The sequence below is a fragment of the Pocillopora damicornis genome, chromosome 14 (genome assembly GCF_964200805.1).
Source record: "Pocillopora damicornis chromosome 14, jaPocDami1.2, whole genome shotgun sequence".
In the NCBI taxonomy this organism is placed as follows: Eukaryota; Metazoa; Cnidaria; class Anthozoa; order Scleractinia; family Pocilloporidae; genus Pocillopora; species Pocillopora damicornis.
In genome coordinates this window covers 17,346,281-17,364,386 of record NC_142683.1, presented here as the reverse complement: position 1 = coordinate 17,364,386, position 18,106 = coordinate 17,346,281, and the positions used below count along the sequence as shown (strand labels likewise).

General features: G+C 37.6%; 1 protein-coding gene and 1 long non-coding RNA gene across 2 annotated transcripts in view; both read right to left on the bottom strand.

Moving 5' to 3' along the window:
• Nucleotides 1-3,708: 3,708 nt before the first annotated feature.
• Nucleotides 3,709-5,738, bottom strand: LOC149034800 (uncharacterized). The gene is made up of 2 exons (XR_016183120.1): nt 5,505-5,738; nt 3,709-5,320 (listed from the first exon to the last, which is right to left on the bottom strand). It is a non-coding gene; the product is annotated as an uncharacterized LOC149034800 (long non-coding RNA).
• Nucleotides 5,739-7,583: 1,845 nt separating this feature from the next.
• LOC149034792 (uncharacterized) overlaps nt 7,584-18,106 on the bottom strand; it is a 96,554-nt gene continuing 86,031 nt past the window's right edge. The window contains exons 7-9 of the mRNA XM_089194433.1: nt 12,115-12,229; nt 11,990-12,032; nt 7,584-8,136 (exon numbers count right to left, since the gene is read on the bottom strand). Of these exons, the coding sequence (XP_089050559.1) occupies nt 12,229 (1 nt within the window). The 3' untranslated portion in view covers nt 7,584-8,136; nt 11,990-12,032; nt 12,115-12,228. The remainder of the gene's footprint in view (nt 8,137-11,989; nt 12,033-12,114; nt 12,230-18,106) is intronic.

Genomic DNA, 18,106 nt, shown 5'->3' with positions numbered 1-18,106 from the left:
AACTGTATTCTTCTGCGCTTCATAGGACGCGACTATCTCCTTGTCTGTTTCAATTTTCATTCGTCTCGATCTTCGCGCAACGTCTGGCTTCTTACAACTCATATACCTCGTTACTCTCTCAGAGTAGTTGTTATTATGTTTATTTTGTCCACTTTGGGATGGTGTCCTCTTAAAGTCATATCTAGTGAAATCTCAGTTTTCCTTTCGATTGATTCCTAGTCCGCAGGGTGCCAGTGCTTGCTCTCCTCAGTCCTCTCATCATAATAGCAGTCATAAAGCGGAAGAGCTCCCTTCAAGTCTCGACCACATAATCGGTGCATTTTGTTGGAAACGAGTCCCTCAATGTCCAAATTAAGGCTTCTTCTATCATCTGATTGGGAATGGGTCAAACTCTCGCCCAGGGTCCACCTACATTACGAGTTCAAGATGGTGGCAGGCCAATCCACATTGTACCGTTGCATTGTCCTCTTATTGCAGATATGTCCTCTGACGTAATGTGATACAGTGGCCAATCATATCCTGTGATCTATCGAGCGACACGCGGCTCGGGACTGGTTAAGAGACTTCGTTGTAGTAATGTTTTCAAGCAAAAGTACTCATTCAAGGGGGGTCGGGATAAGTGGAAAATTTGACCAGTATTTTCCGGTAACTGATCTCAAGAAAACATGCTGTTCGCATAATCATTGCGAACCGGATCATTGGCCTCTCACATTATTTTCTTTGAAGTTCTATCGTTCCTTCGTTAGCGCCGTGTGATCGCATCGTTGTTATAACCTAAACGTGGAAGAATAACTACTGAGCTACGTAAATAACAAAGCGACTTTCGACCAAAGGATGCCTTATTGTTCACGCTTTATTTGCAGTCTTGCTTTATTTACTGTCTTCATTGTTCGACTTGCGACTCCACTGACAACATTTTACCCACAAGCTGAGACAAAAGCACAATGTGGCGTCATATCACAATTGCGTTATTTTGTTTAATAGTTGAAGATCATAGATTATGGTTCGTCGGCATAAAATTATATATTTTTGACGCTTCGCTGATCTGCCGGAGGTGAGATCGACTGAGAGGTCAAAGTTGTGATAATTTGTCTGCGTCACGAAGTCTTCCTTCAATCACAGAAGTTGGCCTTCAGTTTTTTATTTTGAATATTGTAGGTTTTTGCTATATCGCACCGAGCCCTCCGTAAAAATTTGAAGTAGTAGATTGTGATGTGATTTTATTGCAGTTCCGCTGATTTTAGCTGTTCTTTTTTTAGTACTGTTTCTAAATTATCGTTGGATTTATTGCACTTTTGGGTGGATTTGTCTTAATTTACCCCGTTTACGACAAATTCACACAATGATCAAATCGAAAATCGGGGTAAAGATGGCTATGGCAAGTCAGTAGGATATATTCCACCTAAAGGATGAATTTACCCCGTTTTTCTAGAATTCGCTGATCAAATGGAAAATCTGGGTAAAGATGGCGTATGGGAACTTAGCGTGTTAGCCACTTGCGGATGCATTCGAAGTTTTGTCAAATTCACTGCAAAAAAAAAAAAAAGGAAAATCTGGGTAAAGATAGCATATGGGAACTTCGGGTATTGTTCCCTTGTAACATGAATGCTCAGAATTTACCCCGTTTTCTCGAATTCACTGATCAAATGGAAAATCGGGGTAAAGATGGCATATGGGAACTTAGCGTGTTAGCCACTTGTGGATGAATTTGCAGAATTAATCCCGTTTCTCTAGAATTCATTGAAAAAAAAAATGGAAAATCGGGTTGAAGATTGGATATGGTAACTTGGGATCTATTCCATTTGGAGGATGAATTCTTAGATCTTACTCCGTTTTTCTATAATTTGTTAAAAAAAAAAAAGGAAAATCGGAGTAAAGATGGCATAAGGGAACTTAGCGTGTTAGCCACTTGTAGCATGAATTCTCAGAATTTACCTCGTTTTTCTAAAATTCACTAATCAAATGGAAAATCGGGGTGAAGATGGCATATGGGAACTTAGCGTGTTAGCCACTTGCGGGCCGAATTCTCAAAATTCATCCCGTTTTTCTAGAATTCATTGCAAAAAAATGGAAAATCGGGTTAAAGATTGCATTTGGCACCCTAGGATCTATCCCACTTGTAGGACGAATTCTCAGAATTTACCCCGCTTTTCTAGAATTCATCACCAACGGAGTGATTACAGTTAAAGAGGAACAGTATATTATATAGCACGTTGGTGTGCTTAAGTTTTGAATTTCCATGGAAGTTAATGAAGAAATGTAAAATGGTTCCCGTGTTTACATAGCCTGATGTAAACACGCGGGAGGTTGGGAGAACACGAGATAATCGTGGGAAACCACGTCGTGAAGCAGAGTGGTTTCCAGCTTATCGAGTGTTCTCCCAACCTCCCAAGTGTTTACATCAGGCAATGTAAACACGGAAACCATTTTATATTTCTTTTATAAAATAACTAATGAAAGAGGAACGAAAACCGTGTTTACATACGCTCATGTAAAATGGCTTTATGGCCAATCGGAGCGCGCGTACTATTTGAATTATTTTATAATAATAACTGAAAGCGGGCGTTATAAAAAACGCCTAAATACATATTAAGTTATTGCGTACTGCTTTATTTTGGGGGGCTAACGATTCGCACTAATCGTAGAATTCACCGCTGAAAAAAAGAAATGGAAAATCGGCGGTAAAGATGGCATATGGGAACTACGGGTATTATCCACTTGTAGCATGAATTCTCAGATTTTACCCTGTTTTTCTGGATTTAATTCATTTAAAAAAAGGAAAACCAGGAAATATTTGACACGACGACGAAGGTTATATCCCACTTGTGGGATGAATTCTAAGAATTTACCTCGGTTCTCTAGAATTCACCAAAAAAATGAAAATCGGAGCAAAGATGGCATTTGGAAACCTCGGATATTATCCACTTGTAGCATGAATTCTCAGAGTTTACCCTCTTTTTCTGGAATGAATTCATTAGGAAATGGAAAATCGGGGTAAAGATTGGATATGACAACTTAGGATATGTTCCACTTACGGTATGAATTCGCATAACTTTCCCGTTTTTCTGGAATTCATTGAAATAAAAATAGAGGATCGGGTTTAAGATTGGATATGGAAACTTAAAATTTATTCCACTTTTGGGATGAATTCTCAGAATTTACCCCGTTTTTCTGGAATTAATTAGAAAAAAACGGAAAATCAGGGATGTCCCGAGTTATATTTTATTCCAATTTTAAGATGAATGGACACAATTTAGCCTGTTTTCAGAAAAATACGAGATGGCTTATCGTAATTAAACATAAGCAAAGCGCGCGTATCAAGCGCAAAAATAATAAATTGATGTTATGTTTCACCACTGTGATGTTCTGATTGTTGAGAAGGGTCTGCATATATTACCCACGCCCTTGGAATTTAATGAATGAAATGAAATGTTTTCAGGCAATGGGAAATTTTCCCAGAAGTCGCTGTATACGCAGATGCATATGCATATAACGACGGCAAACTATTGATTTATCTTTGCTTGACAAGCAAAGTGAACATCTACGTAGAGGCCTACGGGTACTATGCACCGTCAGATAAAACATCGTAACAGAATAATTGAAGGGTTGAGTGCAAAAGAAGCCATTTCAAAAGGATCTCATTCAAGATAGACATCTAACCAAAAAGTGGGATGCTTACACGAGAAAAGAAAAGAAAACCAAACTCAGGTAATTCAGATTTAATCAAATTTTCAACAGATGACAATATTAACAAGCATCACTTTCTTGTCATTATTAACATGCATCACGAACGACAATTGAGCATAACTATTATTCATGCTAATGCTAAGTCAAAGCTTTGTCACAGTTTATTTCTCAACAAGATATTGTAGATGAAGATAAAGAGTGATTTTATCCAACCAGTGAAATAATGGTCATAAACTACTGTGCATTACAAACATTTTTGGTTTATGTCATGTTTTCCATACACAATACGGGGTGATCCAACAATCAAACATGCATGCTGGTGTCATACATACTGTTTCATGGGTTCATTAAAATCACTCTAGTTGTTCCTTTTTAAATGTTTCATATAAATTTTAGTTACCTTTATCCTGCTACTGTATGATGTCCTTTGTTGACAAATTATCTTGATAAGTAGGATACACTGTAAGTGTATGGAACAAATAAACACTTTTTTGTGTCATTCAGGCAGGAGTGATTGGTGCTAAATATTTTTTCTAATTACCGAGTGTACTAGCGAACCATAATTAATCTAACTCAAAATTCAAGCCTAAATTGCCCATCTAACGAAAAAAAATGGATAGTTAAAAAAAGAAAAAGAACTCCTCTAGTTGTACTTGAGCATGCAACACTTCTATGGTCAACATCTTCAGTACAAATAATTCAAGCAAATAACTTCAGGTGAAATAGTGATTTTTTGGAATTTGTGAAATATAAAGTAGACCACAGTGCACTAATATACAATAAATCCATTCTATCTTTTATTTACTTGCAACTATTTGGCTTTAATTGTTCAATACTATTTCACTGATTATAGAAAGTAACTCTTTCTGTCCTTCCAATTTGTCCTTATATACTTTGGAATAAAATAAAGCAGTTGACACCAGATTGAGGAGTCAAGGCTATTTTATTCACCCATTCATTCATAATTGTTGGTAAGATTTCTTTTTTATATGGGTTGCTGTAAATGTCAAGGTTTTAAATAAATTCTTTGTGATTTAAATGTTTGTGTTTTTTTTTAACATGTTACTGCTCTGGAAATGCACTTGATATGAAACTCTGGAATCTAACAATTCCAAAGGAGGTTTTGTAGACAAATTCATGGGTCTGGTGTGAACATGCAAACATGTTGATGGCCATGTCTAGGTACTATTCACAATTTGGAGCAGGAGAATTTTGGATATAACTTGAATTAAGCATGCTTCAAAACCCAGTCGAAACTGTTCAAGTGAACACATGACCCATTAGATGTTTAACCCTTAAACTCCCACAAGTGACCAAGACAGAATTTCTCCTTACAATATCAATACAATATCAAGCAGGCAGGTGATGAGAATAGAGAAGAAAATCAATTATGGGATTATTAGTTGATCCAATACCAAATTCTCTGAACTAACATCATAAGAATTGTGTGGCAGATAGTGAGGAGAATTACTAATTAGATCTTGGGGGTGAAAGGGTTAATTATTAGTATTACACTGTGCCATATAGCTTGCCTTACAGATTTTGTTTAAAATTAAAAAAAGTATTTCTCCTCAAGTTGCCTCCATTTCCAGTCTCTCCACATTTCATAATGATGGCAGAACATCTCTGCATACTATAAAATAATGAAAATAATATTGATATTCCCCTAAACTACTTAACATGTTACAAGAACATCTCTGCATAGTATACAATAATAATAATAATAATATTTAATAATAATCATCATAACAATAATGATAAAGTAAGAGAAAACTTAAGCAGAAGAAAACCATAAATCACTCACAAATTCTGCATACCTAATAAGAAGCATCTTTGGGAGGCTTGAGGAGCTCATACAGGACAAAATCTTTATCATCTGGTTGTAAAAAAGCACAACGATGCTTTCTTTAGCAAATATCAAAAAACAAAAAGGTTTATATAGATGAATAGTTATGGAACAATATAGCAAAAAACTCATTTTTACAAAATCAAAGAGACAAAGAGTGAAAATGGTCAACATATTACCTTATTGGTACTTAATTTCGCGGGTCTTTAATTTCGCGTTTTTCGCGATTGTAAAAAAATCGCGAAATTAAAGACCCGCGAAAAAAAATCCTCGCGAAATTTAATACCCATACAAAAAATTCAAACTGTAGAAAAAAATGATTTATTTGTAATGGCAACAAAATTTACAGGATATTTATCAACAAAACGCAAAATATTAACTGGTTTCTACTCGTAAATTCCATTTTTGAATTTGTGAAATCGTTAAATGTTTTACATGGAGAAGTTAATCTACGCTACTGGTGTCATCTTCATCTGAATCGCTAGATTCGTACAAATCCCTTAGGATGTCTTTCGTACAGTCGTCAAAATTGCCTTTAATTGGCTCCTTGTAGTTCTCATTCACAAGTTTCTTGTAACGTTCCAACACTAAAATATTTTTGGAGGTGGAGTCACGTTCGATGCAAACAGTGACAGGGATTTCAAGGCCACCCTGTACGAGTGGTGATCGTCGATGCTTGGACGTTCCCGCCTCGTGAAATGAGAAAACGAGTGCATCTCGAAATCTCTCTTGGTAAATGACCCACAATTAAATCAGCTACCCGTCCTGGAAGTCGCTTGGTTGCTGCTATCGCATAACGATCATGAATATCATTATATCATTAGATATAAACAAAAGCCATCGTAACGAATGATATTTAATGCATGCATTGTTATCGTTAAACTCGTATTAAACTCTAATAATAAGTTTTTCTTCAAGTACGAACAGCATTTCGCTTAGTGCCTTAAGTGCACAATATTTTGTTGGCCAAAAAACTTCCGTCACCTTATGAACGTTGCCGCGAACTACTGAAACAATGCGTTTTCACGTTGTAATACATTTATTTTTAACGTTAATTTTCAAATATGTGTTTTGTTGTGTTCCAGTTATCTAGAAACTTTAAACAGTTCAGACCTTTGGAAAAATAAAATAAAGTTGAGAACGCTTCAATCGCGAAATTTAATGCCCTTTTTTCATATTTGCCTATTGAAATCGCGTAAATAAAACCCCGCGAAATATTGCCTCGCCAAAATCGCGAAATTAAGTACCCGCGAAATTAAGTACCAATAAGGTAATTACCTTGAATACTGTTTTCATTTGACAACTCTGTGTCTTTGTCCAATTGTTTAATGTCTAATGAGGGAAGAAGAGGGGGGAGAGGAAGGGGAAGAGGAGGAGGAGAGGAGGGGGAGAGGAGGGGGAGAAGGGGAAGAGGAGGGGGGAGAGGAAGGGGAAGAGGAGGAGGAGAGGAGGAGGAGAGGAGGGGGAGAAGGGGAAGAGGAGGGGGAGAGGAAGGGGAAGAGGAGGGGGGAGAGGAAGGGGAAGAGGAGGGGGAGAGGAGGGATCATCTTCCATATCTTCATAATCCTCCTCAAAATCCCCTGATTCATACTTACCAAGAAAAGCAACACCAAAACCAGCAGAAACCTCTTCCATGGTTTTTTTAGGACTCACTCCTGTTCTGCATTTATTGATTCCATCTTTGCCTATTCTTGCACTGCTTTCTTCACCAGCATAATGCACAAAACAGTATCTGCCAGTTTATCATAAACATATTTCTGACATCTATTGAAGCTACAATCTGCTAAATAAAATAAAGTTCTTGTGAATAAGTAATAGCTATATAAGATTGCTACCTTAAACATACATTTATTGATAAACTCTTTACACCCTGACATCAGTGTGCATATTCTCCATACTGTTCTCTATACATTTCCTAAGGTGCTGATGAGGAGAATTTGTTTTAATATCAAAAGCTTTATAAGTTGTTAGTCATATCCTTGATTCTTGTAACTTTAATGCTTGATTCAGGGTGATATTGTAAGGAGAAAGCTGGTCACTCAGAGGTTAAAGGGTCAAGATTTTTTCTTTCATTAATGCATTGCAAACTGTACATCACTGGTAAAACAGATCCTATTTAATGGTTCTGTGATGACCTCTCTACAAGTAACTGGAATTGAGGCAATGGAAAATATTTTTGCATGCTCTGTGTATTGTAGCATGATAGTATTTAAAAGTTTCCTGTTTCTGAATTCCAGCAGTGGATAACTCTTGTATTCCAGCATTGTTATTTTCCAGCCCCTCTCAGCTGTTCTCAGTTTCTCAGCAGGAGTTAACTGTTGTATTCCAGTACTGTTAATTTTAAGGCCCACATAGCTGTTCTGAGATTACCAGCAAGGAATAAATATTCTTTTCCAGTACTTACTTGTATTTTCCAGCCCCTGTAAGCTGTTCTGTCTTTTCTGTTTTCCAGCTAGAGGTAACTATTATTTCTAAGCACAATTATTTTCTAGCCTCTCTGGGCTGATTGGAGTTTTCCTGCTCAAGTCAACTGTTACTTCCATAAAAACTGAATAATGTACATAAGGACCCAAGCAGGAAGCGAAGAAACTTTCCTTGGAAACCTTGGAAATAAGACAATAATGTTTTTAATTACTCAGATCAATACTAAAAAATTTAATTGTTTGTTGAAAACAATGATATGTAATGATATGTAATGTTATATAATGTTATAATTATAATGTTAAATGTTACATAATGTTGGAAATATCAAGGTCAACAGTAATTTTTTTAACATAAAAATTTAATAAATTGACACCTGTGGAGTATGTAGCATCACTTATGAATGACACAAGAATGTGCTTTTAAATTTCCATCATACCTAAATAATGTCTGTGTACAATTTGAGCTCAAATGTAGTATTTTTAACTTATAAACCTACTCCTGGTAAGTGGCCCTGGCAACCTATCTTTACATGTAACTGCCAATAAAATAACCCTCCATTTTTATAAAGATCTGAGTAAGCTTTTAAGGCCTTCCTATCATTTTTTTAAAGCATGGCCTCATCAACTTTTTCTTTTAGCTCCACTGATAAAAAACATTTAGGGAAAGTCATATAATCAACAAGCACAACTACCCAGGTAAAAATATAAGGTGGGATCCCGCCAATCCCACCTGGGATCCCATGTGTGTCCCAGGTGGGATCCCGGGTGGGATTATGGAACATCCCACATGGGATCCCACCTGGGATTATGGAACATCCCGCATGGGATCCCGGGTGGGATTATGGAACATCCCGGGTGGGATTATGGAACATCCCGGGTGGGATTATGGAACATCCCAGGTGGGATTATGGAACATCCCGGGTGGGATTATGGAACATCCCGGGTGGGATTATGGAACATCCCGCATGGGATCCCACATGGGATCCTGCCAATTGAAGTTGGGATTCCGCCTTAAATTCCTAATAGCATCCCACCTGGGAAAGCACATCCCGGGCAGGATTAAACCTAGAATCCCACCAATCCGTCTTAGGATCCTGCCTCAAATTTCAGATAGTTTCCCACCTGGGAAATCATATCCCAGGCGGGATTGCATCTGGGATCCTGCCAATCCCAGTTTAGACCCTGCATAAAATTACAGATGGCTTCCCACTTTCAGAAAAATCCTTTGAGGGATCCTGTTTATCACTGGAGACCACAGATTTATGAAATGTACTAGATAGGATATCTTAAAATTAAGAGGATAAAATTTTCTAGGTGAGCTATAGACCCCATCAATCCACTGAGGGTCCAAAACTTTCCAACTAGCTATAGAACATACTGACACCTCCAATGGGATCCCATTGTCTTACCAAGCTATTGATCATAAATGATTCAAACAGTACATGAATACACAGACTATATGTGATAAAGATCTCATAATTTATTTGCAATGAACCAGCATGTGTTTGACTTGTTTCATTAACAAATTTCTTAACCGAACATTCTTAAAGAATAACAGCAAAACTCAGCATATTACTTTTTCTTCATCATTTAAGCAGACCATCTACAGTGTAATAAGGCTCAACGTTTAAAAAAATTGGCTGTTGTGTATCAAAGAATAAAAGAAAGACAAAACCTCAATAATTCATGTTATCAAAATTTTGACAAAGGTACTGATTGAAAGTCTGCTCTCTCTTCAGTCGAATTTTTCAAAGCAAAGCAAGGTCAGAATGTTCCCAAATGTGACTAAAGTAATCTTGAAACCTTACTCATAGATTTATTTCATTGTAAAGTGTAAGCTTAGGAAACTGCAGTATGCAAGCGACCAATTCGATTCTCAGAATTATTTGAGTTTCAGTTGCGCTGAGTGTTAGGTAAGATTAATTCAAGCCGTTATTTCTATTCTTTGATAAGATTTTGATCACGTAACGAATATGGCAATTTGTACTCACCACAAACTTCTAAAAATCCTAGCTTTAAATGGCCACTCGATCGTTGTTTGAACCAGTCGATATGTCAACTGTTAATTGTCCCTTCTTTCAAGTTCACGGCGCCAACGACTTTCTTTTCATTTAAAACACTCACGCTGTTCTCGTTTTCCCATTAAACCACAATAAAACCAATCTTTAGAAGTGTTATATTAGGCAAAACAGTTGGGAAAAGAAACAACTTGAAGCAAGAGCGGTTAACCGATGAAAAGTACATTCAAAGATGAGCGCCAAATGGAGTTTTCTTTGTTTCCGATTACGGGCATGATCACGTGGACCTTTTACCAAAGAGAATCCGCTGGCTTGACCCATTGCAGTCTCAAGAGAAGCGCGCAACATTATTCTGTCTCTCCTGACCGGTTCTCCTCTCTTAGATGGTGGATACCTTGGATTCATGTTTTGATGATGACATAAATAATGATGTGAATTCACTCTATGTAGAAATAATCGACAAGAATCGAACAAGAATGCACGATTTGTGGCCGAAAGTTTTCGAGGAAAGAAAGACTCGAAACCCACTTGAGTTATGTTCACAGCGAAGGTGAGAAACAACACAAGCCAATGACATTAGAAAGTATAAGAGATACCTAGATGATCCCACTGTACCAGTACCCAAATCAACAAGGCTTGACCACAACAAGCGTTCAGCAACACGTTTCAACACAGCTAGCCATCTCGATTCCTCAGTCGGTCTTTCCAGTGAACTAGCAGTGGTGCCAACAGAGTCAAGTGCGTCTCATAACGGAGAAAACATTTGCACGAGAGCCAGAAGCAACTACATGCGATTACAGAGGTGCATTGGAATTCTCGTCTGCAAATGGTTATGCACAGTCCGAAGCGTTACCGAGCTTGGAAAGGGGTGGAGAGAACGAAGATACAAGGTTGTCATTTTATACTACAAGTACAATTTTATACCAGACCTACAAGGTATAGAAAAATTTTGTTGATCTCTGACTCAGAGAAGAACAACAAGTAAACTTTAGAGCTGTTATTATTGAACTGTGACTTGTACTTTTCATTTGTATGTAAAGAAGGAATTGTATTTTGCACCAAAAATATAAACAAGTAATATTTTTTAGGAGGTCCAGTGATTGGGACATTTAAGAAATTAAGTTATGAAAAGAAACTCGGTTTGTACTTCTCACTACTAACAAGTCTTGTTTTAAAAATATTTTCAGATCAGAGTTTCAAATAAAGCAAATTGAAGAAGTCATTTAAAAGGTGTATTTTCTCAAAGGGAACAGTGACCACCTCTGTCTTGTCTGCATGCCAAATATTTGCGGAGTGTGTGGATGATCCATAAGTATTGGAACTCTCACAAAAACGTTTTGTAAGAATAAAAACAGCAAAACAATATTTTCGTAGCTGGGATAAAGAATCCCAGGTGGGATATGTAAATCCCGACCAGGATCCCGGGTAGAATGCATAAGTCCCACCTAGGATCCCGGGTGGGATGCAGGAATCTCGCATTAAATGCGGGATCCCAGATGGGATCAAATTTTCATCCCAGGTGGGAAAGGTGGGATCCCACCACCTAAGGCAGGATCCCGCCATTCCCACCTGGGATCCTGGGTGGGATTGCCGGGATCCCGCCTATATCCCGCCTGACATTTTACCTGGGTAGTGCTTAAATACTCAGTTGGCAATTGACTGAGACACCATTAGCACCACAATAAAAAAAGCAAGAACCCTCAACTGGCTGAAACTTGCATCATTTAGTTTCATACTATTCTTCCCGCATTTCCTGATACATTAACCTACATTTAGTGGACACCTCTTTAACACAGAACCAGGGAAGGTTCTCTGAGGGGTTACCTTTGATACTTTTATAACTATAAAAGTAATAGCTTTCAATGCAGTTTAAAGTGATTCAATATTTTAAATACAGTTAACTTCTCCACTTATTTAACACAACAACTGTGCAAAGCATGTCAACAGTAAATAACAAACATGGAGAGTTACAAATTACTTTCAGTACTTTAGAGAGCAAGCAACTTGTTCCTTACCATCATTTTTCTGTATTTTATTTCCATTTACAGAGTCAAGTGGCTGTAACAAAAAAAAAAAAATTCAAACAGTTTTACATGTAGTTTAGTCATTAACATAGAATTAAAGAAATACTCTCACTTACGAGCAGAGATTGTCAGTAAGCGTCTTTTATTTTGACCTCCAGAAGAGTTTTGATACCAAAGGTACCTTCCCAGCGTTCAAAAGGAAAACATCATTGCCTGATTCATCACAGTGATCTGAATAAAGAAATATTGAAAACTCCTTTCAGAAAAGATTATCATACCACTATTAAGACTTAGTTTCTTAAACTACATGAACCAAACACTCATGCCCTTGGAATTTCAATCACTCACCACTTTTTGTGAAGAAAGAGCTAACATCATATTAATCACAAGTAAGATGAGATTGTTCAAAAGTAGTGCGATGTACTTCAACCTGTGAGTCTGCATGGTTTGAAAAATTTTTGTTTAACACTGACATTTTCTCTTTAATTCAACTGTAGTTAATTAATCAGAAGAAATCCTTAAATTAATCATACATTAATTATCTCAACCCAGACAATCACACAACTTTTCACACACCTTGCAGTTGAAATCTCATGCAATACAAAATGGTTAAATAAAAAAAAACCTTTCACCTTTAGGTATTGTATCTATCATTCATAGGAAAATACTCATCAGATACAAGAGCTTACTGTCAGTAAAACCCTGAGCATGATACAATGTTATTGCCTTAATTTCTTCACCACAAATAAAGTTACATTTTACAAGTTACCTTTCTCAGTGTCCTCTGTTGTTGGCATAACTGCTGAAGACTTTTGCTGCCCTCTGAACCAGCGGGATTTCTATTCAAGAATAAAATCATTTAATCATTAATCAATTATCAGCCCATGTTGATTGAACTTCTTAACCACTGTCTTGATTGTTAACCAGGTTAACTGTCTACATTATTTATTCTATATTACACATTTTCCTTCTTATAGGCCTAGGGTGACTGTTGATCTGCCCACTGATAATTTAGGCTATCCTAAAGAAAATCAACAGCCACCACTTGCCAAAGGACACTCCTACATCATCATTTGGCAAATGAAGGTGAAAATAAAATTAATAAAATTTAATGAATGAATATACAAAATTAAATAAATCAAAGGTTCTTTTATACCAAATGCAAGTTCCATTGAACTTTCTACTTCCAATCTTCTTTCCACTGGGCTCAGGTGATGATGGGGACTGGGGAGGTTGATCAACAGGGGGGTCAAAGCTCTCCTGAACAGGCACTATGAAGAGATCAAATGGTAGACAATTTGAATGTTTATTTTTGTGTTTAGTAGATATGTAAACATTCACAGAAAATTCCTTGATTATTCCCCATAATACAACATCAACTACATTTCACTCATGGTGAGGTTTATACTGAGTCTGCAAATGCATAATAATTGCAAATGACTCTTTCTTCAGCTTAACCCTATTTAACATGTTACTTCTTCCTGTAATATTCACACATTATCCAGCAAACAGGTAGTGAGAATTCTCAAACTTATCTGGTAGAACTTTTTACCTTGATCTAATCAAATACTCATAACTAATTTACAAGGAAATGTGTAGCAGCTAATGGGGAGAATTAACATTCAGATATTTAAGTTAAAGAGTTAAAACACTGGCAAATTTTACAAAAGTTAACTATCTTAAGTAATAACAGATTGAGAGAATGTTCCAACTGGAATATACAAAAGGCTAACTGCAGCCTTTGGCTGAACTACTTGCAATAGGACATACTCATTACACAGCAGTTATTACCTTCTTGACTGGGGGCATCGATTGCTGGGGAGGCCTCATATTTCTGAGCTGGAATTGGAGTTCCTCCTCCAGGCTCAAAGACGGCATTAAGACAAAAAGTTAACTATCCTAAGTAAGTACAGATTGGGATAATAGTCCACCTGGGTTACAAAAGGCTAATGGCAACCATGGCTGAACTTATTGCAATAGAGCATACTCATGAAACAGCAGTAATTACCTTCTTGACTGGGGGCATGGACTGGAGTTCCTCCCTCAGGCTCACAGACTACAGTGAGACTCTCACTTGGTGTCACTTCACTATAGGATGATGTCAAGATTCCACACACATTTAAAGATGATGCACTACTATTACCAAAATCTTTCCCTGACTGTTTAGGGCTGCTTGATACCCTTACAACAACGCTGAAAACTGTTAAATAGAAAAGTATAAATAAACTTCTTATTTGCTGTTATAATACTAATGACAATGATTACTTAAAAAAAAAATATTTAAATGTTATGATTGATTCTTTTGATACAAATTGTTCCTGACGCACAGCATGCACTACACTTGTTTGAAACCCCATATGAAGCCAACCGGTGCATACATAATTCTATATTTAAACTCAAGAACCTAGTGCTTAACAGGCTCCTAGCTTTAAGGTAGCTAATGTGTCAAGTTTAAAATGAAAAAAATAAAATGCTTTTTTTACATATTAAAAAGGAGAAAAGTCACTTAAGAAAAGTAAAGTAGAAACTATTTACCCTGGTCTTGATTCCTTTAGAGGTTCAAGTAGTTCATGTATGATATACACACTAAATCTTAATTCTTTAGAGTTCTGTCACAATATACAGACTGGTAAACCAAAAGCTGTTAAATCCTTGTAGGTTCATGCGTAGTAGACTCAAAGAGATTTGATAAACAGGGTTTGAAAATAAGGAGAATCTAGTGCACTTTAGACAAGGTTAGTTAGTTTCCAATCGGGAAATGTTGAAAATAAGCTAAAAAGTGCGCCATTGCAATGTGTAAAATAATCCAACTGCGCTCTTTCTTAAAGAAGGTAGATTATCGCATTTCTACGATAAAGAGACCCTCACCATATAAATTGAGTGTCCAGCAATGCGACAAAGAAACGGCCGCCATACTAAAGTGAACGTTTGAAGAAAATGAACGAGCAGCTGAAGATTTCTTTCCTCTCTATCGATCACTTAGAGTTCTCCTTCACGTTTTTGGACAGAAATACTCTGTCCAATACTCTCTAATACCCTCCTTTCATAACGTCTGCCAGACGATCGATTGGGATCGTTAGAGAAGTTCGCCATGTTTTGGCCTTAAATTTACTCCCTGCCCCTCCCCTGTAAAGACAGTGTTTTGACTCGTAACCAGGGTCCACACCATGCCCTGACACTTTTCTTGGGAAGATTCCTTTTAAGCCAGGGGTGGCGATCATCCCCAAAAATTGAAAAAGTTATTTCAAACAAAAAGAATAACGAATGAGATTAGCAATTCAGTATAAACGGGACCTCGCTAGTAAATAAGTCTCCAGCCTGTAAGCGCAAAAATACCGCACAATTGCACGAATAGGAAAAAGCCTTCTTGTTTAGATATTCCATCTTGCAATGTTTTCCATAGTGCTATATTGTCTTGAAAATATTTCGTTTCGTGCCTATCCCTTGTCCGCACCTACCTAGTATCCTTTCCACCTGCTACAGTCTGAGATTCTTGATAACTTAGCTCCTGAATGAAGCGCGCGCATTTTATTCTCATTTCACGCGTGAAAAGATCCACTTGCCGCAACAAAATCTTTCCGAATTCTCATTGTTCTTCATTCTGCGCATCTTGATTTGGCAGACTTTTATGTTTATTAGTTAGCGGTAGCTGTCAATAATTAAGAATAGGATTTCCTTGCGCTTGCTTTGGTACCCGCCCTTTGGAGTTTTTTTGGTTCCCAGCTCCGTTTTTTTTTTCCATGCTCCGCGTTCATTTCAGTGTTACTTTTCACTTGAGTTTTGGGGATATGAGTCCAATCGAAAAACAGTAGTGAAAACACTTGCGTGATGCATAGAATTTGTTCAAGGAGAAGCTAAGTGATCGCAAAAGTAACATTACAAACACCGCGCAAAATGTTGATTTTATCTATTATATATTATTATATATTATTTCCGCTTTAATATTACTTTTAGCTAACCCTTTCCCATTATTCAGTTATTTATTTTTGGCGTCAAATTTCCTTGCGTTTACATCTGGTCCTTCATTCCCTACGCTTAGTCTCTTGGCTTCCTTTTCCAACACATATGAATTCTTCTTTTTCTTCTAATATAAAGACAACTCAACTTTATGTATGCAGGAGCCCAAAGGCCTGGCACACGACAAATCCCGAATGTGTCCGACGAAATATAGCTAGGAGCTTATTTTAACCACCTTAAGTACAAAAAAATTAACAACGAATAGTACTCACGTTTACAGGGCTCATCTCTTTGATTGCTTCCATCACTTTCTTTAATTTTCCTCCGAATGACTTATGAAGCGCCTAACTCCAACCAACGGAAAGTTATAATGACGGGTTGTAATTTTCGCGCGTCGTGATGACGTAACAGACGAGATAATAAACCAATCAACAGATTAGCAAGTAGACGTAACTTCTACCTCGTTTTCAGGCGCCTTTGCTCTGGTTCAGGAAAGCGCGGGAAACTGGCCGAGTGCGCAGACTGCTGGAGAGGAGGTTATTGACAGATTTTAATAAACGTTCGCCCATTGACTGCCTCAGGCTCTAATTTACTCAGAGCGATTGCAAAAGCAACGGACAAGTCCAAGAAACGAGACTGAGAAAGATCGGGAACTTATCAGGAAAAACAAAGAGGTGCGTCGTTCTGCAGGTAAACCAGTGCAGGGCTGTCGGTTGCTTTGGCCACCACGATGCGCCGACCACTGACCGCGAGAATTTAGCACAGACTTCTCGCAAATAAAGGGTTCTGGATAGAAGAATGAGAAAGATCGGAAGCTTTCCAGGAAATAATGAAAAGAGCGCGTCCTCCCGCAAGAAAACCAAGTCTTCAAGCAAGCTGTTTTGTCGTTGATGCTTAGTTTGCTTGCGAACATATGAAAATGAGAGAAACATATGAGTGCTAAGTTCTGCTTCGTACGTAGCATGAAATCACTTGGCTATAAATTAACGAACATTTCTCGCCAAAAGTAAGCCTCGCTCATCTGACCCGTGAATGGTACAAAAGAGATGATATTACACCTTTGACCACAAGCAGTGACCATTAAGTAAATTTTGGCCACAAGTTCATTACACAGTTTGTCGGACAGGCAATGAAAAGACAACAAGTAACTAAGCTGGATTGAAACTTTGATATCACAACAAATTGTCGATATCAAAAAGCATGGAAATATATATAGGGCACCAGTTATGAACATCCATTTTCAGATGCTGGGAGTGAGTACGTAGCTTCCAAAAACTGGAAAGGTTTTTAGAAAGTATTTCACTTTGGATATCATAGTTCATTTCACCTGGTCCGTAAAACATCCTACGAGGTGGATGTTCTTGTCCACTGACACAGATTGTCAGTAAACAATGCAGGTAGACGTAGAGTTTAAAAATCTCAATTGGCCGGAGGCAAACCAATCGGCTATAGACAAAGGGCACGCAAGGAGTTGAGCTCGAGCAATCGAGAACAAATCCAGTAAGTTGCAGGGTAAAGGACTTTAACCTGGAACCTAGTACCTTAATCACTCGGGCACACAAGATCAACGCTGTTATTTCTGTGAGTCGTGACGTTTGTTTTCCTAAAGCAATTCACACGCAACACACGCCCTCTAGTATCAGGCTTCAGGAGTTTTGTGTTTCATTTCACGTCATTTTTCACCTCAAGCGAACGCCAGATATTTTGTATTGTATTGTTTTGTTTTTCTTCCCACCTACCCTCCCACCCCCAGTGATTTTACGTGATGTCATAGGGTGGCAGAGAGGTTTACTCAGCACATCATTGGCTGTTGTTTACTTTTCGTTCGTATTGTTAATAAACTTCTCTCTGTGCCGAAAAGCGAATTGTGTTTTATTTGTGTCAGGGAGCGTAGTTGGGGAATAAGTTTCTTTGGAGAAAGGCTTTTCAACGACGATAGGAACATCCTTTACAACCGCATTACTTTGGAAGGAAAGAAAAATCACAGGGTTCCCACTCTCGTCCTAGGAGCTACTCGTTTTCTCTCATTTCGAACATGAGGAATGCTTGTGGATTGTGTTTCTAAGACTTACCTTAAAAGTTAAGCGTTTAGGGTAACAAGGAAACATGTAAAAATACTGAGAAAAAATGTCAAAATAATAAAAGTAATTA